This window comes from Furipterus horrens, unplaced genomic scaffold (assembly GCF_987537825.1).
Source record: "Furipterus horrens unplaced genomic scaffold, mFurHor1.1.pri manual_scaffold_11, whole genome shotgun sequence".
NCBI lineage: Eukaryota > Metazoa > Chordata > Mammalia > Chiroptera > Furipteridae > Furipterus > Furipterus horrens.
Genome location: NW_028327181.1, coordinates 92,482,757 through 92,510,341, shown reverse-complemented (window position 1 = coordinate 92,510,341; position 27,585 = coordinate 92,482,757). Strand labels below are relative to the sequence as shown.

Here is a 27,585-nt window from a genome sequence, read left to right as displayed (position 1 = left end):
CTGATGGGGGGCTCCCAGCCCGGAGGCAGAGCACACCCTTCATCTCTTTATACACAAAGCTCTGGTTCTCCACCAGCCCGAGTCTGTCCTCCCAGAGGCCACTTGGAGCTGCCAGGAGTCGTTTTGGTTGTCACAGCTGGGGGTGGGGGTGTGACTGGCATCTAGTGGGTAGAGGTCAAGGATGCTACTAAACATCCTACAATGCACAGGGCAGCCCCCACCATAGAGAATGATTGGGCCCCAAATGTCAATTGTTGAGACACCCTGCCTCCAAGTTTTAGGTTCAAACCGCCAGCCAGCCTCTGTCCCGCCCTCCTGAAGGTCAGTCAGCTCCTCAGCATCAGAGCATCTGTCCCTAGAGCAATGTTTGACCCACAGGTGGACACGACAAACATTTGTTGAATAAACAAATTCCCCTCCATTCTGTAACTGTGTCCCTGGGCTTTGGGGTCAGGGCATGTGCAAGACCTTTCTTGGACCTTATCATATCAGCTGGTGCACCCTTGAATGTGAGCGCTGGTTTTCTCTACAGGGACACCAATTGCATTTGTGTGGCTCCTCTCTCCTGCCCCTCCCCCACCCCCACACACATTTTACTTTTCTGTATTCATGTGAATACTTATATCCACTCATCAGCTCTCCGGTGTTCCGAATTCATCAGGGCCAAGGGAGTATCGATGAGCGCCTCCGGCCCTATCGGGAAGGTCTGTGCCATCTGAGCTGTGAAGGACTAGAACAGCCATAAGCGCTCTGGGCGTGACAGCTGGGCTCCCAAGCACAGGAAGGACTGGCCTACGTTTCTCCTTAGAGCCGACTGTGAGGAAATCGTGGCAGAGGCAGCAGACACGCGGTAGCCTGTCCTGGCGGTAAGGATACTCCACCCAAGCTGGCATGGGTTCACATGGGACAGCAGCAAGACAGGGGATTCTACAAAGACACACAGCCCTGCTCCAGTCAAGACTGACTGAACACCCAAAAAGGTCCCCTGAGGGGCTGCCATAGTATATCGGTATCGTCCTGGGAAAAATTCCAGGGGCCCTCAAGCAAATGTTCCCTCGTCTCAAGACTCATTTCCTTTGGTCCCCAAAGTATTCCTAAGTCAGCTGCCCCTCTGACGCCCTAGATGACCAACGAGAGGATGCGGTTTTGTCATGTGGCTGTGGTTGACCCCAGGTGGAAACTCTGTTCTCAAACGAGAAGCGCGTGCCTGGTTTTTGGCGATAGAACCCGAGAGGTGGCCGGGCTGTTTGCGCGTGGGCCGCCCAGCCTGGGAGCACTGGGCCTGCCTGCATGTATGGAGTCAGCCCCACAGAAAGCCGCCCGCCGGGCCCCCTTCCCAGCCAGCCTGGTGCGACAAGACTCCAGTCCTCCTGACCGCACAGGACTGACCCACGGGCTGCCAGGACGCCGCCCCCCCACTCTGGCCATCAGAGGTGTCTACCTTTCCTTTGCCCTGGGCTTCAGTTTTTCCCCGCACACCAGGTCTGGGGGTGCTAAAGGGACCCTGTGAAGCTTGCTTTCTTCTACTAGGCTGTGTTCTTTAGGCCGGTGCCTATTTTGGAACCTGTGGAAGTTTGTCTTTAAACAGACCAAAACCCGCGAGCCCGTGAGCGGGCACAGGCTTCTGCTGAGGGTCCCGTGCCAGTGAACACCGGGCAGCACCATGTCTCAGTGCGTGGGAAGTCCCCAGCAGGATCATGCGGCTACCTGGCAATGCTTTCGGCCCAGTTCTGTGCCAAGGAGATGACCTCCCGGATCTGCTTCGTTCGGAGCTCAGGGTGTCACGCTGGCGGGTTTCCTTCCAGTGCAGGAAGCACCCAGTGACGTCGCTGTAGAGGCCTCCCGGTCAGAGGCAGGAAGAATGTCCTCGCCTGAGGTTTCATCCTCGCCCCACCAGCCTTCTCCCTCTCCCTCAGGGCAAGTGGGTATCCACATTCCTTCCTTGAGGCCATGTGATTGCCTGTGACATGCCGGCTTCCCACAGCCACCCCTAGGACAGCTTCCTGCCCCCAGGGATGGAATTGCGGCAGCTCACACGATCTAGCGCTCCCACCGGCTTGGGCCAGGGCAGAAGGGAGAGGCAGCTGCCCGCTCAGCTGCTACCTGCTCTTCAGCAAACCCACCACCGCGACCCAGCGCTGACAGCCACGAAACCCACTTGGTCCCCTCCCCACCCAGACGCTAACCCAGATGGCTTAAAAAGACTCCACCACGCTCTTGCTTCAACAAGCACCCACAATCGCTGACATGCGGATCCATGATGCACGATCTGAGCTTGAACCTGAGAACGCTTGGGAAAGGCGGGCGGTGGGTGAGGTCCCTCTTCCCCAGGTCTCAAACCACTCGAGTGTCCATGATTTTCTTTGTGTCTCCTACCTTAACAAGGCAGTGCTGGTGACATTGCTGGGGATTCTGCCAGGCCAGTAAGCCACAGCCGGGACCCGGTGCCCTCCTTCCCAGGTGGTCTGCTTGGCTGGACTTCCCCCTGTGAAAGGAAGGGAGGCAGGTGGTCCTTGGACAGTGGCAGCCTGGGTCTCCTCTTCGTCTCAGGGCTACTCCCTGGGACAAGAGGTCCCCTCTACAAGGACTCTCCAAGAGCATCTGATAATTACAAGAAAGGAGGGCCTTCTTTTAGTAACCAGCTATTTTTATCCAACTAGTTAGTATCTTTTAATACGTGCACTTATTTTACTGGGCTCAACGTGTGTAAGTAGTTGTCTCAGTCACTCTTCATAAAATCACGTCACTTTACCTTTCTTCACGACACTTCACGCTTCAAATTGCCTCGTTTGTTGACGGGCGCATCGCGTGTCTCCACACAACGAGACTTCATCAGTCTCACGCACCCAAGATGTAGGTACTTAACAAACATTTGTTAAATAAATGAACTTGTCTTCCTACTGATCATAATGTCATGGTTTCGGATGAAAAAACACAATTGCTTGAAAAGAAAAGGAAGGCAAAAGTCCCCCAGCTGTTTGATCTGCCCAACGCCCAACAGCCGGGCTGGCGTGGGCTTTCTTGTTGTAGTTTTGCTTTGCTTTGCTTTGTTTTTCCTTGAATTAATGAGTTGTTCTGATGTTGTGGAGACAGCATTAGTAATAGCTCTGACCTCTTGCCTCTCAGGGGGAGGCAAGACCGATCTATGTGCAATCTATGAATTTCCACTTTGGTAACTAAAGGAATTCTTTCTGTAACCACCAAGTCAGAAGTGACCACCAGTATAATGATGGCCAGCGGGCTGGAAGAGATGAGGTCATGTTTTATGGGAACATCCTGAATACATGCTGCCTTGAATTAACCATGACCATCCCCACCACTCCCACACACACCCCGCCCGCATCCTCGCTGAGCCAAGGATTCCACAAAGTTAGCGTGCAGAAAGCCCTGCCAAAGCAAACATGCATGTGGCTCACGCACACCGTGGTCATGCAGCTCCCCAGCTTGGCTGGCGTGAACTTGAAAGCCATGGCGGCGAGCAGGAGGAGGCAGCAGGACCAAGGCTGCGGCTGCCCCGCACTCACGCTGAACCTTTGATGTGCCTGGCCCGGCACGCTGCACCGGAAATGCTCAGCATTCCTGAGACGTTCCCTAACCAGCTTTGGAGTCCCCCCAGTGTTGAAGTGGGAAACTAAACACAAAACAACTCCCCTCCTCCGGACAGTTCATGTTAAGGGACGTGGAGCTCTGGAACCCCCGTGGAGCTGTGCAGGCTGACTGGGAAGCTCTTGGGCCGGGCCCCAGGGTTCTCAGAACAGTCTTCCCAATGAGGGCCACATCTTCCACAAACACACGGATACTGACGCACATGGAAAAGAGAATCCAGAACCACAGAAGGCACGAAACGCGCTCCCAGGCGGCTTTGGAGTGCGTGACTTATGTCACAGCTTAAGGTCAAAGAGCAGGAAGTCTCTACGCTCACACATGCTAGGGCCCTGCAGATAATCCCGCCCCCAGGAGGGGACTCTACACGGAAACTTGGGGTGGGGGGAGGAGAGGTGCGTGAAAGACAGAAGCTGTTTATTTGCACGTCCATGGTGCACAAAATTCAACAGGTTTCCTTAGCCCTCGAGGTCAGACGCTAAAAAGCGAAGGCTTCAGTTCCAAGAAATAAGCCAACAGTTCTGACGGTCAACCAGGCGGCACGAGTGACAGATAGCACCTGAGCCCGCACCAGATGCGGGCTCTGCCTCCGGGATGTTTCCGGCACAGTACACTGGCCCCTAATAAATGCATCTGCTAAATGGTCTGCACCGCTTGGGGTTCTGCTTGTTGGCCTCAAGCTTTTGTGTTGCTCTTTCCAGGCAATGGACTTCCTTGAGTCGGTTTTCAGAGAAAAATACTTCAATACGTTTGCCTTATTTCAGCAGAGGGGTGAGAAGGAATTCAGCCAGGTATAAAGCGTGTGTATGTCACCCAAGTGAACAGTCCACAGGCGAAGTCTCAGAATTAAGAGAAAGAGAGAAAAAGGTTGGCTGAGTGAAGCCCCTCGGTGTGTCCTCCTGAGGGTCCATCCCTCTCTGTGTCGTCAAGCCTGGCCAGTGAGTGCTCGCTGCACCTTGGGTTCCGGCTTGAACTGGGAGATGCCGTGCCCAGCCACACCCAGAGACCTGGTACTCTAAAGCAATTTATCTGAAAGGTGTCCAGGGGGTGGGTCGGCGATTATAAAAATATATATCCCTCACAGTGTGGACACCGTCTTACTCTGAACCCCAGTACCTTGGCGGCACGCTGGGGGTGGACAAACAAAAAGTTTGACTAGCATTCTCTGCGGGTCCCCAGGATCGTGGGGTCTGATGACCAGAATAACAGGGCTCACTGTGGTTTATCTGCACTAGCGAAGGCTTGACCCCAGGAGAGCTGCCTCTGGTCGCCCAGTACCATACTCTGCACTGACATGTGCTCCTACTAATGGAAACTCACTTCCAGTTACACAGAATAATAACAGTAACAACATTATCTCCTATCAGTTGAGCCCTGGTTAAGCACCAACTTAATGCATAATGCATTGTGCAACCTAAGCATAATGTTGAGAGCTTCCCTGAATTATCTCGTTTAATGCTTATCATAACCTTGAGAGCCAGGTACTTATTTTTTATCTGTTTTTCAAATGAAGAAACTGAAGCTCAGAGAGGTTAAGCAATTTGTCCAAGGTCACACAGCTGATAGCTAAGACTTGAATCCAGGTCTAATTACACAGCCAGCACTCTTACCCATCAAATCTTCTAGGACAGTATTTCCCACCTGTCCCTGAATGCATATTAGAATCACTAGGGAAGCATAAAAAATACCCATATTGAGGTCCGTTTCTGAGTAATCATGATTTAATTGGCCTGCGATATACTCCTGGCGATTTAAGGTGAAGAACACCCATTCCAGAAGCAGGAGGGCAGGGGTAAGGTCAGAAAGTGAACATAATGCCTTTCAAACTTAAATGTAGCCTATTGCTTTTAATCACAGGTTGTTTTTTCTTATATTGCCCATGCCTTTATACCTTTAAGACACAGGATCATAAATATGAACCTCTAAGTTATAATAAGAACGATAAAAAGTCATAACAAGAACAATGGGTAATAAGGCCATAGATTAACTTTCTATGCACTTTTTGATTCTAAAAGCGATTTTTTGGTTTAGATAAACCTTAATACTTCAATCAGCGGTACTGACACATAAGAAGTGTTAGCTGGATATGGCTTTCTGTTGAGAACGCATTTCAGGGCACTTGCGGTTAGTTATGACTCTAATTAAGGCAGAACCTCTTACTTAAAGCAATAAATATTTAGTCTCAGCAACCAAAATATAAACAGAACCATGATTCATGAATTTGCTTCCTTGTTCTTCCCTGGCTACGGAAGTGAAGTGGCATTCCGTGACGCGTGGGGACAGGGCAAGCCAAGGAAGACTCACTCGGTCTGTGCTTAGGAACAGCCGTCTCTCCCAGAAGGGACACAGGGCCACGTGGCACTGACTCAGAAAGACAGTGGCCGCCACTTCTCGGTACAGGAGAACCACCAGGAGAACCCTGGAGATTCTGATTCCATGAGCCCAGGATGGGACTCTGAGTCTAAGTGATTCTGATGCCAATGGTCTGAGCGCAAGGCAAGCAGGGGGGGCACCCTTGGAATCAGGCAGATGTCAGGTCTGGCTCCAGGGCGACCCTCCGCATGGTGTGGCCGTGGGCAGAATTCTTCACCTCCCCCAGACTTCATCTCCTCAGCCACGAAGGGGTAAGATGACGGTAATTATCTCACAGGGTTGTGGGAAAAGTGACATACGAGAATGTACATGAAGTCTAAGTAAGGTCCTTTGGCTTAGTGCCTGCCATGGAAGGGCCAAACAAATGCCATCCAAAAAAAAAAAACAACAACAAAAAATGACCTGCAGGGAGAGAAGAGCAGGAGCAGCAAGCCGGCAGCACCGCGCTGAGCCTAGCTCTCGGACGCTCGGCTTGGCGTGCATGGTTTTGGTGCGGTTTTTAACTGATTGTGACTGTCATCAACAGGACCCTGTCTCCAGTTCCCTGCATCCCTGACGCGGCCCATGCTGATGAAACGGACATGTGTTCACTTCTCTCGCCTGCCTGGCCGGCCGAGGCACTTGCATCTGTGACTCGGATAAAAGCCCATGTCTGTTCTGAGTACACACTCGATAACCTTCTAAAGCAGCAGGCTTCGTTTCTAAATATAAATACGCGCCCTTGCCAAGGGTGCCCAGAGTGTTGCTGGTTTTCTAGACACAGAAGGCCATCAGGCCAATGACTCGGGCTGGCCTGCAGTGGCCTTAAACGTGATGAAGGGGATATTTCAAGCTTGGTGGCCAAAGGCCCGGAAGGACACACCATTCAACCTCCACTGGGTCCCCACCAGCTGGCCCTGTCCCCAAGCAGGGCCAACAGCCAACATCCCTCGTGGCTTGCTCCCTCCTCCTCCCCGTCTCTGACCTTTCTGTCCCCCTACCCCTACCCCGCACGGGACAGAGGCCCAGGGTGCGGAGCCTGCTTCCCAGTGGGAAAGGTTATGCAACAACCTGATAGCATCAGATTACAAACAACCAAGGTCTCCTAGAAGCTGAGGATGCCAAATTCAACAGACTGTTTCCTCATCACCAAAGGGGAGGAAGAAACAGTTCTGCTCTTCAAATAAAACAAACAACAAAAAAAGTTTCCAGACAGAAGAGCAGTCTGTTCGGGACAAACAAGGTGTTGGTTCTGTGCTGGGTAGGAAGTAGGTCTGGGGTGGCAGGAGGGACGGCTGCTCTGCGCCAGGCCTGAGCCGGGGGCCGTGCACGGGCACCTCGTGCCCTCTGTTTGGGAGAAGGCAGGGCCGCTCTGGGTGGCCCCCTCCGCCCCGGCTTGGTTTCTCCTCACCCCTGCAGAGCACAAGCCAAGCCCAGGGGAGCACCCTCACTCCGGCACGGGGTGAAAAGATGACTCCAGGAGACGCTGCCTCATCCCATCAGCTGAGCAGGGCAGCTTGGCCAGGAGACGAAAGGGAAGACGAGGAGGGGGGCCTGGGAGCCTGAGAACAGGAGAAGGCGGCTTGTGGCCTGACGCAGCGGGCTGGCTGCGGGGAGGAAGGAGCGGAGCTCTGGGTACTGTTTGTCCTCCTCTGCTGCAAAAACATTGACTATCTTCTCTCTTTCATCTGCTCTAAAGACTGGCCCCCTTACAGCAGGATGTGAGGGCATCCCCACCGATAAGGAACCTGGGTGAGGAGGAGCAGGTGGTCTAGAGGGACCCCAGCTAACTCTACCTGAGCCCCTGGCTAAAGGCCCTTCCATGCACAGCTCTGCCTGGCTTTCCAGGCAGAGAGGAGGAAGGCCGTGGAATAGTTGACAGGAAGCTGGTCTAGAGAAGAAGATGAAGTACTTACTACTAGGCAAAGTTTGCCTTCAGGATCTCCTGAGAAAAGAAGAAAGTGGACCTGGCCCCAACCCCACCATGAAATGAGGTGCTCTGCCTGCTGCTCAGATACCATAGGAAACCGCAACATTTGAGAAAGCGCTTGCCAACAAAGAGGGTTCTCCTGAGATAACCCAAATCCAGCTTCTGAGTCAAGTTTCCCAAGACAGAGGACCAGAATAGTTGGAAAGGTATCCGTATAGTACTGATGTTGCCCGTGGACTTTAGTGGGAAAATCTCTTCTAGGGCATTCTTCCCTCTGTGGGGTACCCCCACTTTGTTTCAGCGAGGAGTGAAGAAATTGAGTCTCGTGGGAGTTAGCAAAGGCCAAGCACCAGGCTGAGTGCCTCCCAGGCAATAGTCCGGTGCGCCCTCCCAACCACCAGAAGGGGAACAGTAGGCCGTGGGCACCGATTCCGAAGCCGCGGGGAGATTCAAGCCCTGCCTGGGCCTCCAAAGGCATTCACTCTTGCCACCTCTGCAGTCTGCCTCCCGGGGATTTAGAAAGATGCAGGCTGTCACAAGGGTCAAAGACGTTTTCCTTGATTACCATGGGACCCAGAGAAGCAGGGCGGATTCCAGACAGCTGAGCAGTCGGTGGTACAGAACAGGGCGTGGGTAAATAACACGTGGGCACAGAACGAGCCGTGGCACCGTGTGACCTCCTTGAGCGATGGCCTTGGAGGAGCTCTCCACCCTGCTCGGCCTCAGTTTCCTCATTTGGCCAACAGAGCAGGAAATGGGGAGTGAGTGTTTAACAGGTATGAGGTTTTTTTCTTCGGGGATGATGAAAATGTTAGGGTCTCGGCAGAGGTGGCAGTGTGCTAAATGCCACTGAATTGTACAAGTTAGAATGGCTAATTTTTTTTTTATTAAAGACTTTAGTCATTTATTTTATTTTTTTAATTTTTATTTATTTATTTATTTATTTTTTAGTCATTTATTTTTAGAGAGGGGGGAAGGGAGGACGAAAAAGAGGGAGAGAAACATCAATGTGCAAGAGATAGAGCAATCGGTTACCTCTCACGTGCCCCCAGCTGAGGACCTGGCCTGCAACCCAGGCGTGTGCCCTGATAGGGAATCGAACCTGTGACTTTTCGGTTTACAGGATGGCACTCAATCCACTGAGCCACACCAGCCAGGGCAAAATGGCTAATTTTATGTTACATGAATTTCACCTCCATTTTCAAAATTGAATAATGTCACTCTCACTCTTAACATTCTTGCATGATTTCCTGTTTCTTTAGAAAGAAGGCCAAAAGTGTTTGCCCGGAAGAAAAGACTTTCAAGCCCTGGCCCTGGCCTTGTCTCTCTACTCCCATGAGCTCCAGACACAGACAGTTGGGAGCTCCTACTATCTGGTCTTCCCAGCCCTGCCCAGGCAGCCCAAAGCCCCCACCCTTGAAAACTCCTGGCTGTCTCCTGCTCATTCAAAACTAACCCCTCAGGGAAGCCTTCCTGTCCCCTGTCCCAGTGGGCGAGAGGTCCTTGTGCTCCCTGCTGTCGGGGACTTCTTACCCTGCAGCACAATGGCCTGCTTACGTGTTCATTCCCAGTACCGTGCACAGAACTTCCTGCCATGAAGCAAATGGTGCATATTTGCACTCTCCAGTGTGGTTGCCTTTTGTGGCTTCTTTTAACAATTTCCCGGAATAACGCTGCTTATTTTTACATAATAAAGTTATCCTTTACCTATTGTTTTGTAACCTGCGTTACTCACTGAAAAGTATTGAATGTCAATGTTTCCAGGTCAACGATATGCAGATTTCAGCGGTTCCTTGATGTACCAGAATTCCTTTAACACCCCTGTGCTGCGGGACACTTGGGTTATGTCCAACTACTTTTTTAAACATCTACTGCAATCAGCATCATTTTACGCGCCTCATTGTGCACTAGGACACTGCTTAGGACAACTTCTTAAAGGAGAAACTGGAGCACCCACAGGCACGTGACTGTTCCGGGGTTCGGTCCATACCACCCGACTGTCCCCAGGGTGGCCACTCTCTCGGAAAAGTAAGGGCCTTGTGAGGACACGTCCGGAGCACACGGATGCTGAGCTGGCAGCCGAAGGGTCTTTAACTAGGGAAAGGCAGGGTGATGCCGGGGGAAGATCACCCACTTTGACTTTGATAGCAAGCCTGGCCCCCTCCTCACAAACTGTGTGGCCATGGGCAGGTTGCCTGGCCTCTCTGAGCCTCTCTCTTCCCTCATCTGTAAATGGAGATGAACCTACCTATCAATGATTGCAAGGTGTAGAGACAATGGATACAAACACCTTCAGGAGCTGTGCACTAAATACTTCTTGAATGAATGAAATGAACTAATGGTGGGATGCATGGAGGGATGCTTTTTTATTTTTATTTTTTAAGGAAAGAAAGAAGGGAAAGAAAATGAGAAAGGACAGCCAGATGAAAGAAAGGGAGCCCTTGCTGGTGTGACTCAGGGGATTGACTGCCGGCCTGCAAACGAAAGGGTCACCGGTTCGATTCCCAGTCAGAGCACATGCCTGGGTTGTGGGTCAGGACCCCCATTTGGGGGAGTGTGAGAAGTAACCACACATTGGATGTTTCTTGTCCTCTTGTTCTCCCTCACTTCCCCTCTCTCTAAAAATAAAAATAAAATCTTTTTTAAAAATATTTTTTAAAAAGAAAGAAAGAAAGAGGAAGCATAGTTGTTGGAAGGTCCACGGGCCAGCTTGTAGGGAGAGGGCTGTCCCCTGAGGGAGTTCTAGGAGAAAAGCAGGGATAAGGGTGTTCTCGGCCGAGCAGAAACTCTCCCCCTCCTGATTGGTTTCTTTTCTGGAACCCAGTAACTGGGGAGGACCTTATCCCTGTTCCACGAGGATGCCCTAAGGCCTGGTCCTTCCAGAGACAGAATCCCATGTCCCACCCAGAGTGGGACCCACCAACCGCAGCCGACTCCCTACCTTGATGAACTTGCCACAAGCCAGTGAAGGGACCCACGCTGCCTGCCAGCTCACATTTCTGAGCCCACGGGCCATTGTCTCCTAAAAACCAAGAGAAGCAACATGTAAAGGCCAAAGGCTAGTGGACACATTAGCTGATTCTCTCCCCCTCTGGCCCGACATCCTCAGGCGCAGGACTTATAAAATCAAATATGACCCCTGCCCTTGAGGAGCTACCCTTTAGATGAAACTCCCTTGGGCTTTCGGAGAGGTGGGCTTTCCCTCCCCCAACCTCGTCCCACCTTGAGGCCGTTGCCTTACACACTTTTGCCTTTAACATACTATCAGCAATGTCATGACCACTGTCATCAGCCCGGCAACTACTTATTCAGCACCTGCAATGTGCCCAGTGCTTCGCATACATTATCACATTATCCTCCAACATGCCATGGACTAGATTCTATTGTTAGCTTAATTTTGCAGATGAAGAAACAGAGGCTTAGAGAGATTAACCTTCTCAACAGTAGCATATAGGTTCAAATCCAGGTGTTTCTGTGACCCAACGGCAGTGCTTTTAACCACTGCTCTCAGGCAGACAGGGACCTGAGACCCACAATACCTATGTGGGTATGTCTGACCTGGTGGCCTGGTGACCAGTAGCACCCAGAGTCTCCAAGGACTACATAGGTTCACAATATCAAAGTCATTCACGAACAATTAAGAACAATATCCAGATGGCCCTAACCAGTTCTTAAGGGGCCAGCAGGGTACCTGTTCTTTCTGTGCAAACCTTTCCAAGAGCTCAGCCTTGTAGGCCCCCATGGACAGGTGCTTAGCATTCAGGCTAACGAATACTAGCGGGGTCCCACGTTCAGAGCAAGACCCCTGCCCAGTTACAGAGGACCATGTGACCAGACTCCGCTTTTCGGGGCGCATGGGCAGAGTTAGCCATTAGATCTCAGGTAGGCTGGCTGGATTTTACCACTTTACCTGTAAACCAGAGGAATGTATTTTCTTTCGCTATGCGGTCAACTGTGTCTTTAATCTGGCCCACGAGGCTGTCCATCTCCCGGAGGCCTGCAGCATATGGCCTGCGGCCCTGTGGGTCTGCTGATAGCTGGGTCATGGTTAAGGGCACGTGCATGTGGGCCAGGCCCACATAGAGCAGGAAGGGTCTTCCGCTGGTGCTGTAAGGGAAGAGCCAAGAGGTCACTCTCCGGAAGGCTCTCTGCCTTGCCTAGCGTCTCTCCCTTGGCGCAGAGAAAACACCCGGAACATCTTCTGCCCCATGTGCCCAGGGAGTACATATCTGTCTAGAACCTTCCTAGGATATGTGGAGATAATCTAGTTAGCCAATTAAAACCTGAAAGTAATTGTAGTGATAGTCACTGCCCTTTTACATTTCCTGAGAGCTTATTAAATGGGACTTATACTGTCTAAATTCAGCCTGATAATCATCCCCAAGTTCCTTCTTTCAGATGAAGCATCAGAAGCTTAGGGAGGCTAAAGAACTTGTCCAAGGTTACGCATTAGTAAGTGACAGAGTCTGGGTTCCAATGTACCTCTGGCCAAGAGCAAAGCCCTTGCTCTTAACTGCTGTGCTCTAAAGCCTCGTGCAAACATACTTTTAAATTGTATCTGCTTTTTGCAGCGTCCAGACCATTGCATCCATTCTCGGACTTGGCCCCTGCTAAGAAAATGAATGGATAACGCATGTGGACCACAGGGAATGCCAAACAAAGCACATCACTACCCAGAACATCAAGACCAGGTTTTGTTAGAGACCCAGGTGCCCGGCCACCCCTCCTCGAGCCCTGATGATTCCTATGAAAGGCATGTTGGGAGCCAGGGTGGCCTCTGCTTCCCGTCTGTCTCTCACCCTCATTCCCAGGCAAGGAGCAGGATCAGGGCAGCTGGAGAGCCACAACCTTTCCCCTCCTGCTGCAGCAAGATCCCTCCTGCAGCTCCCTCCCACAGCCACCCCTATAGAGGAGCCTTTCAGAGGACACAGTAAGGCTGAGGGCAGAGCTCAGTCATCTTCATACCAAGGGCTGAGAGAGGCTGGCTCTTTTTACCCCAGTTCACCTAGAGCAATGGTTCTGAACCTTCCTAATGCCGCGACCCTTTAATACAGCTCCTCATGTTGTGGTGACCCCCAACCATAAAATTATCTTCATTGCTACTTCATAACTGTAATTTTGCTACGGTTATGAATTGTAATGTAAATATCTGATATGCAGGATGTATTTTCATTGTTACAAATTGAACATAATTAAAACATAGTGATTAATCACAAAAACAATATGTAATTATATTTGTTTTCCGATGGTCTTAGGCGACCGCTGTGAAAGGGTCGTTCGACCCCCCAAAGGGGTCGCGACCCACGGGTTGAGAACCGCTGACCTAGAGATTTGACTCTCAAACCGGTCCCGGTGTTCTCAGCTTACCCTGACTTACACCACCCCACATCAAGTTCTCCAAGTCCCCCCACCATCAGCTCTGCATTAATTCAAGCCCCGGAGAGCCCCCTGCATCCAACTCCCAGGGTCCCCTAACTGGGACTGTGCCTGCACTCAGTTCTCTTTGACAGACACAAAACCCTGGACACAAGTCCCAGACAGGGGCCATTCCGTCCCCGTTTTAACCAGCAGGTCCTCTGCAACATTTCTAGAGCTGTGCTGGGCAGTGCAGTGGTCACAAGTCCTGTGCAGCTGTTTAGATTTCAATGAATGAAAATTAAATAAAATTAAGAATTCTGTGTCTCACTTGCTACAACACCGAAAGACTTCATACCAACGGAAATAAGCCAGTCACCAAAGGACCAATGTTGCATGATTCCACTTACAGATGGCACAGAGAGTGGTCAGCTTCATAGAGACAGAAAGTAGAAAGGTGGACGGCCAGGGACTGGAGGGAAGGGACAATGGGGAGCCGGTGTTTAACGAGGACAGAGTTTCAGTTCAGGATGATGAAGAAGTTCTGCAGAAGGACTGTTGACGGTTATAGAACAATGTGAATGTTCTTAAAGCCACAGAACTGCACACTTAAACAGGTACATTTTGTATGTATTTTACCACGACTTGTGATAAATTCAGTGTCTCAGTTGCCCTACTCACATATCAAATGCTCAGTAGCCACAGGGGCAACTGGCTACCATCTTGGACAGCTCAGATCTTTGCAGAGTCCTGCTGGACGGCGCTGATTTAGAGCGTCTGCTGCCCGCTCTCCCACGGACGACGGTGCGCAGTTCTGCAGGTTGTATCCTGCGTGAGCACATTGTGCCTAGTAAATGCATCGTGCTGAGTAAGTGAACGGGAGCTTCATCCCAGCCCACAATCCACCGGCCCAGCAGACCCTGCGACACAGATCCACACGCACCCGGAGGGGGTGACGTTTGCTAATTTGCGGGAAGAGGCCACATTGGCGGTGGCCTGCCGGGTAGAGCGGGCTCAAATGTCAGGCATTTTGCAAGCCGGTTTTAAACATGACTGACATTGAAAATCAAATTAAATCAGCTTGCAGTTAAATAAATTTTATTATAAGCAAAGGTAATACATGCTCATGCTTTATCATGTCCTAATTATTCTACTACATTTTACTATTATCTATGCTCTCGAGGTTACTTTACATCGACTGTATCTGTGGGGTGGAAATACTACATAATGATATGCCTAACGTCTCTTCCCAGCTCCATATCCAGTGACAACGCATGGGTAGCCTGCCATCAGCCAGGGTGAGAGTATTTATGAGAAAAGCGCACAAAAGCTACAAATCGGGGTTTTTTCTCCGAGTGCCAGGTGTTAAACACATACCAGTGGGTGGGTGGGGGGGTCCCATTGACCACTCTCTATGTCAGCCCTCCTCCTCCAAACTCCCACTCGTTATCACCACCCTGGGCCAGAGACTGGAGGGGCGTGCAGTGATACCAGAAGGAGGGGTGGACTGACAAAAAGAACAGGCTTTGGAGACCTGCATCCAATTTCAAGAATTGTTATTTCATGGCTGCCTGACCCTGAGCGATTAACTTAACCTCCATGGAAGCCTTCTGACCACACACTGATTTAAAACATCCTTAGCTGCTCCTCGTACCTGTGCCCAACACCCTGGTCCTGGTCAAACCTCTGCCCCTAATTAGCTTCCATGCCCAGTCCCAGACCCTGTAAGGAGCAGAGCCTGGCTAGAGCCCACGCCGTCTGCGCTCTCCCTTTCTGTCCATTGAGAGCTTTACCTGCTGCTTTAAAAAACCCAAATCAAGGATTAGCTTTCCACGTCACTGCGGGATGAAGAGCCTACGTTCAAATAAAGATCCAAGGAAAACTTTCAAAAAAAGTCCTAGGGCTGGCTCCTTGCTGAGGAGAGTAGGACCTCCCCCCCCTACTAGGGACCCTGGCAGATTTGACACACAGATCCAGATGGGGGCAGGGGTCACAGAGGGGTCACAGAGGGGACACAGAGGTGGAAGGAGCACAGGCCTGGGGGCCTCTTCTGCTGACGTCCTGAAAATCATGGATGAGTTGGCAAGTCAAACCCTAAAGAAATCAGCCTGCCTGAGGATTATTTTCTGTTCCTTTAAAAGTCAACAGGATTCATGTGACTTTTCACTTTATGACTAATGAATAAATTAGCAAACTCTTCATCTTTTTCACACAGTAAGTAGAGTGTTTCTTGATTTTTCTTTTAATTGATTAATGAACTGGCAAATGAACAGTATCATGCTCTCTTCAGACCAAGTGCTAAACCATCCCCAGTCCCAGCCTGCGGCCACCCTCCCCCTGTGAGAGCCACTCTGTCTGCGGCTCCGTGAAAGCAGGAGAGGCCAGTCCCCACCAGCCACGAGGCACCCACCAGTCACAGGCCTGGCACGAACTGAGAGCCCCAGAGATCAGGGAAACACTCAGCCCTCCAGATGGAAGAAGGGTCTTCCCCCTTTTCCTCCCGGCCATTGGAACAGAAGCCAGCGTTTCTCAGACAGCCCTGAGAAACTGGCTAGAGGCAGATTTAGGCCTGAGTTAGGTTTTAGTATCAAGAAAACAAAAGTGAATCCACTACGTGGCTGCCCCTACCCTCCCTGCGAGGAGCTGGGGGGCGGGGGGTTCTTGAACATTCAAGGGGCGGGAGTGGCCAGTTGCCCAGAGGTGAAGTCCATCTTTAATTCTGCACAAGCACAGAGGCACACAGCACAGTTTTTCTTGCCCACTGAGCTGACGGCCGTTGGAAATACTAGAGAAGCACTGGACACTGTCCCACTGCCTTAGAAGAGTTGGCAACCTGGGGAGAAAGGTGAGAGGGACGCATCCAGGGTCATCAGGGCAGAGCCTGAGGGCAGTTGTGAAGGGTCAGGACAAGGGGAAGGGTGATGTGTGTGCCCGCACACAGACATGAGCTTGCCCGCCCTTGGTCTACAGACATGCGCCCAAGGTGAGCGCGCTCAGGGCACATGCCTGGGTTGTGGGTTCGGGTTTGGTCCCCAGTCGAGTGCATGTGAGGGGCAAGTGACCTATGTTTCTCTTCCTCTCTTTCTCCCTCCCTTCCCCTCTAAAAATAAATAACTGAAATCTTGTAAAAAAGAGACAGAGAGAGACAGAGGGACAGTTGACTACAGAGAAGGAGAAGGCGCAGGAAGAACATCAGGAGAGAGGACAGTGACGTGGCCACCAGCCACGGAAGCCAGCAGCCACCAGCAGCTGCCAGACGCAAGGAGCAGCTTTGCCTGGGAGCCTCCAGACGGAAACAGCCCCACTGACACCTTGATTTGCGCCCCTAGGAGTCATTTTGCATGTCTGGCCGCCAGATCTGAGGGAGACCTCATTGCCGTTGCTTTAGCCATTAAGTTGGTGGCAAGTGTGTTATAGAAGCGATACCGAGCCAACAAGCAAACTCATCAAATGCCTGAAGTGCCCAGAATACACTAGAGAGACACTGCCCTGGTAGGAGAGGGCACGTGACCCTGACAGCAGAGTGTGATCTCAGCAGGAACACAGGGAAGCCCAGGACCCTCAAACCCAGGCCTGGGGTCTCCAAAGTGGGGGGCTGCCTTCCAGTGTTGTTCACAGGAGACAGGCGTGCATCCCTCTCCTCTGGGCAAGTGGGGTGTGCCATGGCTCTGTGAGAGCTGCATGAGGCCAGGGGACTGGGTGGGCGGCTACAGGGTGGCGGCACTGGAGGCCGCAGGGCCCCTCACCTCGCGTGCTGGATGAACCGGGTCGCTTTCTCAGCATACTTCTGGGCGAGGCTGCTCAGGTTCACGGGCTGCTCCACTATGCTCAGGTTTTCATACAGAGGAACGGCCACGTCCGTGTAGCAGTCCCTGTCGGGACTCCTGTGTGGAAACCACAGACGGCAGGGTATTCATTCCCACGGGCTACGTAGTTATAAAGTAGAACAAAATGCTTTCATGCAGCAGTGCAGATAAATATAAAACACTTAATAGCCTGGCGCCAAATGATTTTTCTAGGCAGCCATTTCCTCCGAGTGTAAAACCAATATAACACCTTCCTCCGTTCCCTTTGAACAGATGTGTGTGCTCCCTGGACAAGCCTGGCATTCAATAAGACTCACAAAAGCCTTTGTGAGCTAGAAACATTATTGTTCCCATTCTGCGGGGAGAGAATCTGAGGTCTAAACAGACTAACGTACTCAAGCAGCGTCCCAGAGCCAGTCAGTAGCCCCCCCTCCCTGGTTTATCCCACTGTCCCCCCTAAAGGATGACGTGTCCATGGGGTGTCACACTTGTCGCTGACTTATTTTCCTAACAGGTTATTTCCCAATAACATCACACGGCGCAGCCTCTGACAACAGAGCAGATGGCCGGGGACAATTTGAAAATTTCAAACCATGTGTAGAGAATTCGGAGAAACTTTAGCAATTGGGAAAAATGGAGGTCAAACCAACACTCTCTCCCAGAAAAAAACAAACTCGGCTCTCAGTCTTACGGATCGAAATGAGTCCGACACACGAACGTGTCATCACGGGGGCTGAGGAATGACCTGGCCATGCTCGGGCAGGTGACCTAAGTGCTCAGAGCCTGGCTCTCCTTCTCGGAAGGGGGCGTGTTGCCGGTGCCCTCCTACAGCGGTATTAGGGGGACTAAGTGAAATAACGAATGGTTAGTGCTTTGCACAGTGATCAGGATTCTAGAAACTCGGGAAAAACTCAAGCCCGCTGTCCTGGTTGCTGCAGGGAACCAGGAGAGAAGCTGACAACAACGGAGAGAGATGGGGGGCAGGGGTAACGGGAGGCCTCTCCGTAGAGGAATGGTCCTTGTGGCGCAGCAGAGAGCTTGAGAAAAGAAATGGTTACACCTATAGGCAAACACCTCTATGGAAACTCAGGAGACAGGGTCAGTCTGGGGTAGATAATCTCCAAGGACCACAATTTTCTAAAAAGAAGAAAGAAGTTATCACCATCCTGGGCATCACAACGCTAATCTCAACATTCGTGTTGACTTTTTCAGCTTTTTATGATCTCCCTGCAACTCCATCAGCATTTCCACTCTCCCCACCACCACCCACCACATGCTAATCATTTGTTCGATTGGATTTTTTTAAATGTCTATTGACTTTATTGGGGTGACATTGGTTAATAAAATAATGTAGGTTTCAGGCATACGGGTGTATAATATATCATTTGTATACTATATTGGGCTCACCACCCCAAGTGTAGTCTCTTTCCATCACCCTTTATCCCTGGTGTACCTCCCCCACCCCTATCTGATTTAACACGGCTTTAAAAGGGACTGGCTGGCCTATGTCATACCTCAACGTGGCCACCTGTGACCCCAGGCAGGAAGGGTGGTGAGATGTTCTGCAGCTGCACTTCTCACACTGGTGCACACAGGAGTCACCTGGCATCTTGTTAAAATGCAGGCCTCGGGGTGGGGTCTGAACTTCCGCATTTCTAACAGGTGCCCGGGTGATACCCCTGCTGCTGCTTCAGCAGCCACATTTTGGATCAGGAGGACATGGGCTGGACTCAGAGGCACCCAGGCTGAGTCGCCATCCCCACCTCTTAGAGGTCCAGGGTAACCTGGGCAACAAGGTACTCCCTTACCTGTAAAGCCCAGAGAAACCCCTGCCTCACTCAGTGGATTGCAGATACATATACAGTGTCCAGAATGGACCGATTACTCAATAAACAGCCATTATTATATGAACGACTGTGTTGTTAACGAGCCAGCTGAGACTGCTTTCTCCAGCAGCTGAAACACCTGCAACCTTATAAATGACCCCGGCGCACATGCTCAACAAGCGGGGCACATGGTTTGTGTTGCTTCATTACCTGAGTAAGGTGTATGACCTTTTTCTGGTGATTAATGTATCACATGCTCATTACTGAATTTCGGGAACACACCGTGAGAAAGGAAGATAATGAAAAGCCTTAGTCCCACAACCCGAGCGAATGACCCGTTGTGGCCACTTTGGCATACTTCCTGGGAGCCTCTCCTGATAGGGCTATAAACGTATAAATGCAGAAAGAGTTAGGATCTCACTGCTGATGATTTGTTTCCTGGTTTTTTTTGTTTTGTTTTGTTTTGTTTTGTTTTTTTGTTTTTTTGCTTACTAATCATGAGCATTTGTCCATTTCACTGACTATGTTTTTGCAACATCTTGTTTAGTGCCTACACTCCAACAGCAGAACGCAGGCTTATTAGGAGGGGTGGGGAGTGGGGTGAAGCCCGTAAAGAGCCCTGTGCCCTTTCTCGCCTGTGTCCCTCCTTATGTCCAGTGTCTGGCCCAGGTGAGTGGCCCAGGAGCAAAGCCAGCAGGCAGAGAAGGAGGGAAGCCCCACCTGGGAGCCGCGGCAGTACCGGGCTGCACCCAGCAGAGTCCAATAAGGACGTGTGGCTGACCTCAGCTTTGCTAAAAGTTGTCTTGTACTTTTTTTGCTGTCCTGTGCCCTGTCTGCCCCTCTCATTTACTCCTCACGGACCACACCTGCAGGACCTCTCCTTGCTCTGGATCCCGTAGCCGGTTACCTTGACGGTCCGTCACCCTGTGGGCACGCTGGGCAAGGAGGATGGTTGTAGCCCGGGGTGTCTGTGCAGCCCATATCATGGCTGTATGGGATTCCAAAGTAGTAATCAAAACCTGGAAGAGAGGCCACTGGTCAGCACCCCCACCAGGCTTCTGCTCCCCAAGCCTGCATTCTTACACCCAGGACAAAAATGTAATTTTCCACGATTTAATACCGCCATGCTACGGAATATGTAATTAAAAGAGGATTTGATGAATATCCCTTTGTAGTGAGCAAAGAAAACACTTTGCAGGGCTCTGGCTGGAAGGCCAGATTTGCAAAACGTCTTGTGATTATTTAACCCAGAGTGGGAGGAAGTAAAGAGAATTATTAAAGACCTGCCATCCCCACTGCAATTACTGACACATTCGGGAAGTATCTGGTGAAAATCTAATACAGGCATGACCCTTTAAGGGATAAAAGAATAAATTCTGCCCTCAAAAGACTGCTCATCTGAAGAGAAAATAAGATACACAGGTTACGCTGTAGGGGATGGCTCATCAGTAAGCCAGCAAGAGCGTCAGAGGGAGAAGTTGGCCCCCATCGCTGGGAGGGGGGAGGGGCTGGGGCAGAAATTTCGGGAGGGGTTGCTGCTAGAAAGAGATGGCATTTCAGCTAGAACTCGGGAGGCTGGCAGGATTGGGCCTGGGGTACTGGGGCGGGGGCAGGTATTAGAGTTAAATTGATACCTGAATACCTGGTGTTGACATTTTTCCTGAGATCCTCTCATCCTGTCTCTTCCCCGACCCATGCTTTAGTGTGAAGTTTCCCACAGGACTTCCTCCTCCTCCCCCAAGTCCCACAGGGCCGGGGTCCCTGCTTTGGTGAACCCATCAGACAGCTTTTACTTCTTATCACACTAGATATGTCTGGACTTGATGGCAGCCAAGTGTTCCCTAAGGTGGAGGAACCGGGTCAGGTAGAAGACTGGGGCTCACGGTGGGGAACCAAGGAGAGGGGACAGGAAAGGAGTCAGGGGAGAGGGCTATGAGATCAAGGGGAGCCCAGGCACACTAAATGCACCCAAGTGATGCTGTGAGTGAAGATATCCTGACTTAGGAGAGATGGCCGCAAGAGCAGGATGGCTTAAACATTAAAGCAGTCCTTTTACCCGGAGGTCTTTATTTCTGTTTCCCAGGTAAAAAGCCCCCAAAGAATTCTTACCACGGAAGTTGGGGTGATAAGAGCTGTGATGCCCAAGATGCCACTTGCCTGTAGGAAAACAAGAGAGAGATTTTCAGAGGAATCCCCACGGAGGCGCCCAGCCCCTCTGGGGCGCTGATCACACACTCAGTTCTCTATCAGCGTTGCCCTTGACTGAGGACAAGTGAAGAGAGGCTGTAAACACAGTGTGGACGCCAAGCCTTGCTCTGTGGGACCCAGAGGGAGTCCACAGGGAGACAGAGAGCAAGCTGAGATGACGCGGCAGCTCTACGGGGACAATGTACAGGGCAAGGGCAAGACGAGCCATTCCTGGGAGCCCAGAGGAGCCGGCAGGCTGAGCTGCTTCCCCTCCAAGAGGTCCCAGCACCCGCAGCAGCCCCCCAAAGCCCACTGCCCGCTCCACTCTGCCTCCCGGGCGTGGGTCCCGCAAAGGGCGCAGGTGCACACTCCACATGGTCTCAGGGGTGCCTGGTTCCTGCCTGACCTCATCATCTTCTCTGACCACCGTCAGCCGCCTGCAGACAAGGAACAAGAAACTGCCTCCTGCCGCAATGCAAGTGCAGAGGCCCCCATCGGGCCGCAAGTGAGGAGACTCAGACGCAGGGCTGCGCCTCACTCTGCAGATGCCCCAGGCCCGGGGGCAATACCTGGTGAGGTACGCCAAGGGCCCTGATGATGCTGGGACTCTCTGGTCTGCTAGTTCCCCTCTGAGTAAAGATCCCAGGGAAATCACCCACAAGGCAAAGGGGCAAAGAAATGAACATGGTACTAAGGCCCGAACAGTGGGACCGTCCCTGGCCACTTCACGCACGGTGGCAGGAGGCAGGAATCCCGCTGGACCCAGCTCTCGCAGAGCCGGCGTAACAAGCACAGGCAGCCTGGGGATTCTGTTGGCATGGCTGGGCCGCCATCTCCCTGCGCGGGGGAGGGGTGACCAGCACCCAGAAGAAGTGGGGCCAGGCGCGCCCGTCTGCACCCGCCAGCTCCAGGCCAGGCAACACTGAGCAAGCCTCTCTGCCTAAACTCAGTGTTCTCGCCTAGACAAGGGGGGAATCATAACCTCGCAAGGCACGACCGTGCCCTGGTGCAAATAAACGCCCCGCGTGGCACACGGCAAACGCTAAGGAAGAGCTGCGGACCCAGGAAGAAAGGAAAGCTGCTGGACAGCGTGGCAGACGCTGCTGTTTGCCTGCCCTACGCCGTGTGTGCACGTGTCTGACTCCGAACTGTGGTTCTGTTTGGGGGCCGGGGACCCGTGCCCGAGGCCCAATCAGTTGTTATAATCCTGACCCCCGCTTCCCAGCCTTCCTGGCCACAAAGGATGGGCACGTGGCCCAGCTCCCACCAGTAAGACTGACGTGCACTTCTGGGACTGAGAAAAAACACTTACTTTCCTGATAAAGGTGAACAAATGGGGTTTGCACTGCCTCCCCTCTTTCTTTCCTTCCTTGAAGCCAAATCATGGTGAACGGCACTGGAGCGGCTCTAGGACAACCATGAGGACAAAAGCCAACGTACTAAGGACAGCAGAGCAGAAAATGATTTCTTGCAGTGGCTAAGCCCGTGAAAGCAGCCACTTACCTCTAAGTTTATCAGAATGAGCGGAAATCAGCTCATATATGGTTTCGCCCACTGTTAAGTCTTTGCAGTTACTTATAGCCAAATGCATTCGTAACTTGTACGGCAAGAAATCAACAAGAAGGCAGACATGAGCAGACGAGGCACCAGCCAGCCCAGGAAATGCACTGGGAGACAGGGCTCCAGGCTGTGGGGTGCCGGTGTTACCTATCATCCCGGTGACGTAGCCAGCCTGCTGCAACACCTCGGCCAAGGTGGTCTCGTTGAGTGGGAGGCCCCCCGCAGAGGTGACTGCGAAGTTGTGTGTGACTCCATTGCGAAGGCCCAGGCGGCCAGTGAGGAGGGAAGCCCGGGACGGGGAGCAGGTGGAGGCAGCCGCGTGGAAATCCACAAACCTGCATGGGAAGGAAAGTGATCCAGATCTCTCCAACCACAGGAAGACAAACCGCGAGAAAAATCGATTGCCACTCGGTTCTGACGATTCTAGTGCTTGGGAAAAACTCAGACATGGCCCAGGAGCGGAACAGGTAAGGAAAATGAAGTCCAGAGAGGGAACGTGACTAATCCCAGGTCACAGAAATCATTCCTTTTGATGTAATCCAGCGTATTTCACTGATCCTCGTATCCAAAGATCCCACATTTCCTAAGTTTGTTTGTAAGCCCCAAATCAATCCTCGGTGGCTCGGAAGCAGTTATACAGAGACACGGGATGACCTTTGAAAGGTCTGAGTCACCCCACACGCTTGTCCCCAGCTGAGGTCGACCCTCACACCGTAAGCAGGTGGCCTCCTTTTTGCTGCCTGTTTATAACCATGGTTCTTTTTTTGCATTTTTGTTCTTTGTATTGCTGATCTCTGTTTAAAATGGCCCTCAAGCACAGTGCTGAAGTGCTGGCCAGTGTTCCTTACGGAAAAAAAAAATACAAGTGTTATATAAGCTCCACTCAGGAATGTGGTAGAGTGCTGTTGGCTGCGAGTTCAATGTTAATGAATCAGAAATATGTATTAAATAAGGGGCCTTTAAAAAGAAACATAAAACAAGGTTCTGTACTGATTAGTTGAGGAAAATGTGGCCAGAGGCTCCCAGGGACCTAACCCCGTATTTCCCCTAAAAACAGTGACTCCATCTTCTTTAATTCAATGTTCACAGTGACTCTATAGTATGTAACTACTGCCAATAACAAGAACTGACTGTATCTACTGCATATTACCAATACCCGGCCCTTTTTCAGACACTAGGGAGAAATATAAAAAGTCTAGCCATTTTCCTACCCTCAAGGAACACGAGTAAACTTCATGTCACTACCAATGAGGCAACTTGACCTTGTGTGCCTCCTCCTGGGATGCAATATGAAGTTCATAACAGCAAAGATTCTTGCCAAACACTTAAACCTTGATCTCTTCAGACCTCTGGACCTAATTCCCAGGTCACAGAACACAGCTAACAGAAGAACAAACTTTTGGACGCCACAAGGAAAGAAGTTCACAAACCAGTCTCTAGACATTCCGCAACTGGTTGATCTCTTTTAAAAAGTCACTATCTGAGGGGAAAGTGGACAGAGGGGGGATGCTGTCCATTAAAGGAGACGAAATAGACGTAACCAAATGTAATGCACGGTCCCTGATTGGCTCCCAGTTCAAACAAGCTAACATAACACATTTGGGGGTTACATAGAGAAACTTCATATTGACTGAATATAAGTTGCTGTCAGGGAATTATTGTTCATTTTCTTGGTTTTGGCCATGTGGAAATATGTTTTTATTCTTTTTCCGGTTTTATGGAGATATAATTGACATATCACATTGTATTCACTTAAGATACACAATGGAATGATTTGATATGTGTATATATTGTGAAATGATCACACCCAGCACCTCACATGCAATATTGTTTTCTTGTAATGAGAACTTTTGAGATCTACTCTCTTAGCAACTTTTAAATATGCAATATAGTATTGTTAACTATCGTCATCACGCTGTACATCACATCCCCTTCACTCTTGCTCACCCCTCCTGTCAAACTGGTCACCAAGTTCTATTGCTTCTGCCTCCTAAATGACTCCTGGATCTGTCCCCTCTCTGCCACCCACTGTCACTGCCTCAATAGAGGTCCTTAGGAGTTAGAGTAAAAATTATGACAAGAGGTTGATCTTCCTGCCACGCCAACCCCATCCCCCACGTTAATGCAAAGGTCTTCCAACAATGCAAGTCTGATCAACACAATTTCTTACTGAAAAACATGGTCTCGCTCTACCCGCTTCCTCCGACTCCTCTGCTTCCCCACTCCTCCACACCCTGTGCTCCCCACACACAATATTTCTCCCACACCTCTGTGCCTTTGCACGTGCTGGTCCAACCACTGGGAAGGCCTCCCTCCTGCTAGCCTCCCTCATCTTGATTGGCAAGTCCCAGCTGTCTCCGTGACCTAGCTCAAATATTACCACCTCTCTGTCGCCTTCCCTGGCTCTCCTCTCCCTCAAGCTATCTGTGCTCCTTCTGCCCCCATGCTTGCCAGGAATCAGGGCCCCCTCTTCTCTGCGTAATTGTCTTGCTTTTGGCCTGTCCTTTATACAATGAACTATAATTCTTTGTGTTCGTGTTCAGGGCAGCGGAAAGGTGGCCACGCATCTTTGACAAGCCTCCCATTGGGAAGTGAGGTCTGAGTCCCCTCCCCTTGACTGAGTGACTGTTTTGACCATTAGGCTCTGGCCTTACAAGACTGGCAGCTTCCACCTTCCCCCCACCCCCCGAAATACTGTGAACTGCCACAGAAGAAGCTAGACTATCCCCGACAGCCACGCTGGAGAGGCTGTCTGTAGGCGCTGTGGCCAACGACCTCATCAAGAGGTCAGACGCACAAGTGAGACCACCTGAGACGCCCACCCATCTCCTTGCTGAGTTCCATGGACTGACCTTCGTCAACACAACGTGAAAAAAAAGAATAGCCCACCCAGGATATGACTGAATTCCTCACCCACAAAATCATGCGATATAATAAAATAGTTGCTGTTTGAAGCTACTCACTCTGGGGGGTAGTTTTGCAGTTTGCCACTCAGCAATACACAGCCGGAACGATGCCCCACTCTCTCACGGAGTGGGCACTGCCCCATGCACGCTGAGTGGATGCCACTGTCCTCTTGGCTTTCGTACAACACCACGAGTCTTACTCACCAGACCTGGGCCTCAGTCCCGGAACATGCTCAAAACCCTCACGCCACTTTTCAAGTTGACAAGTGGCAAAGAAGAGTCAGTATTGCGGGGCAGTGACAGAGCACTGTGAGAACCCAGCACGGACTGTCTGATTGTACTGGCCCCGAAGCCACACCCGGAAGCAGGCCATGTGATGTCTTCATCTGACAGCCGAGGACAGGGAAGGTGTGCGCTGCAATATGCCCTGTTGACGTCACACGTGCTGGGCCAGGCCTCCCCGCAGGCCTCAGGGCTGCCTGGGCTCACAGCTCTGGCTTCCCAGCCTGGCCAGACACACGGGGCTCCATGGTGGGGGGAGGGGAAGGCATCAAGACCCTGGAACTAAAATCCAGGGCCCTGGATGTTGCAAGTAGCTGGCAACTGCTACTCTTAGAGGTCCAAACCCAGCTCCAGCTCGGGTCTCACATTTTTCCTCCCGGGAAAACGTTCACCCCAACCAAGCCTCTTCTGTCCTCTTTCTCCTGTGATTGAAGCACAAGGACCCTCCTAGCTCACACTCCAAAATGTTCCTTATAATAATTCTTATTACTCTCATAGCTAATGCTTAGAACGCACGTCCATAATCCAGGCACTTCTCAAAGCACTTTACATGCATGAAGTCATGAGCATCTGTCGCCCAGATTCATTCTGGTTTGCATTTGTAGTTCTGTATGGGATTCCCCGAGCTTGCTGGTGTCACCTCTATGTGCACCGCAGTAGGAGCAACTGCCCAATTTGCAGGGCCCCGTGCACAAGGAAAACGTGAGGGCCTCTGTTAAAGAAACTGCTAAGTATGTCAAGATGGCAACAGGAGAGCATCGAGCCCCATTCACGCTGTGGTCTGGAGCTGAACAGTGCCCGTCTGCCCAGCGGTGTGCGCTGCCTCGCTTCCCACTTCCAATGCCAACTCCCAGTTCCTTTCCCCTCCCCATCTCCCATGGGTCAACCACAGTGATCTTAAAAACTGTTATCAGCCCTGGCTGCTGTGGCTCAGTGGATTGAGCGTCAGCCTGCGAGCCAAGTGTCGCTGGTTCGATTCCCAGTCAGGGCACATGACTAGGTTGCACGTCAGGTCCCCAGTTGGGGGCACAAGTGAGAGGCAACCACACAGTGATGTTTCTCTCCCTCTCTTTCTCCTTTCCCCCTCTCTAAAAATAAACAAACAAACAAATAATAAAACTGTTATCGGCTAGCATTAGTTCCTGGCTGGAAACCCTCTCATGGGTTCTCATGGTCATCTAAGTAAGTCCAAAGTCATTACCATGGTCTACAGTAGGCACTCCAGCCCAGGAGCTGGAACTCACAGTAGGACCAAGTGGGTTCTAGGGTTACCGAGATCAGGTTTAGCCCCAGGGACAGCCAGGAGGGGCCCGCGGCAACCGGCGGCTGTCTGTGCCCTGCACAGTTCCAGGGAAAGAGATCTCCTTCGAGCAGAAAATATGGAGGGGCCCTTGGGGTGTCCTGGGTGAAGCCTCTGGCTGTCCACCTCCCACCGCCTCGGTGGGAAGGGGCACAACTATGATCAGTTTCTACGGGTGACACCAGGTAGGAAATATGGGAACGCACTGGCCCAGGTGATCAGACCCCATCCAACGTCTCCCCACTGTCCCCCAGGCCACGCCGTCCAGAATTTCTCTTCCTGGAACACCACAAACTTGCTCCTGCCTCGGGCCCTTGTAATGTCCCCTCTGCCTGGAAAGCTCTGTTCTAATCTCCACATGGCTGGCCCTTCCTTGTCATGTGGGTTTCAGCTCTCCTTTCACCCCGGGAAGGCCTTTCGTAACCTGAGCATTGTCCACCACATCCTGGTCCTGTTTTGTCCCCAGCCCTCGTCATCT

The 27,585-nt window shown here is 51.4% G+C and overlaps 1 protein-coding gene across 1 annotated transcript in view; it reads right to left on the bottom strand.

Moving 5' to 3' along the window:
• ARSG (arylsulfatase G) overlaps positions 1–27,585 on the bottom strand; it is a 56,221-nt gene that overhangs the window by 17,462 nt on the left and 11,174 nt on the right. Inside the window, exons 2-8 of the mRNA XM_090257893.1 lie at positions 22,767–22,954; positions 20,982–21,029; positions 19,780–19,891; positions 16,987–17,124; positions 11,796–11,992; positions 10,827–10,907; positions 2,377–2,485 (exon numbers count right to left, since the gene is read on the bottom strand). Coding sequence (XP_090114019.1) covers positions 2,377–2,485; positions 10,827–10,907; positions 11,796–11,992; positions 16,987–17,124; positions 19,780–19,891; positions 20,982–21,029; positions 22,767–22,954 — 873 coding nt within the window. The remainder of the gene's footprint in view (positions 1–2,376; positions 2,486–10,826; positions 10,908–11,795; positions 11,993–16,986; positions 17,125–19,779; positions 19,892–20,981; positions 21,030–22,766; positions 22,955–27,585) is intronic.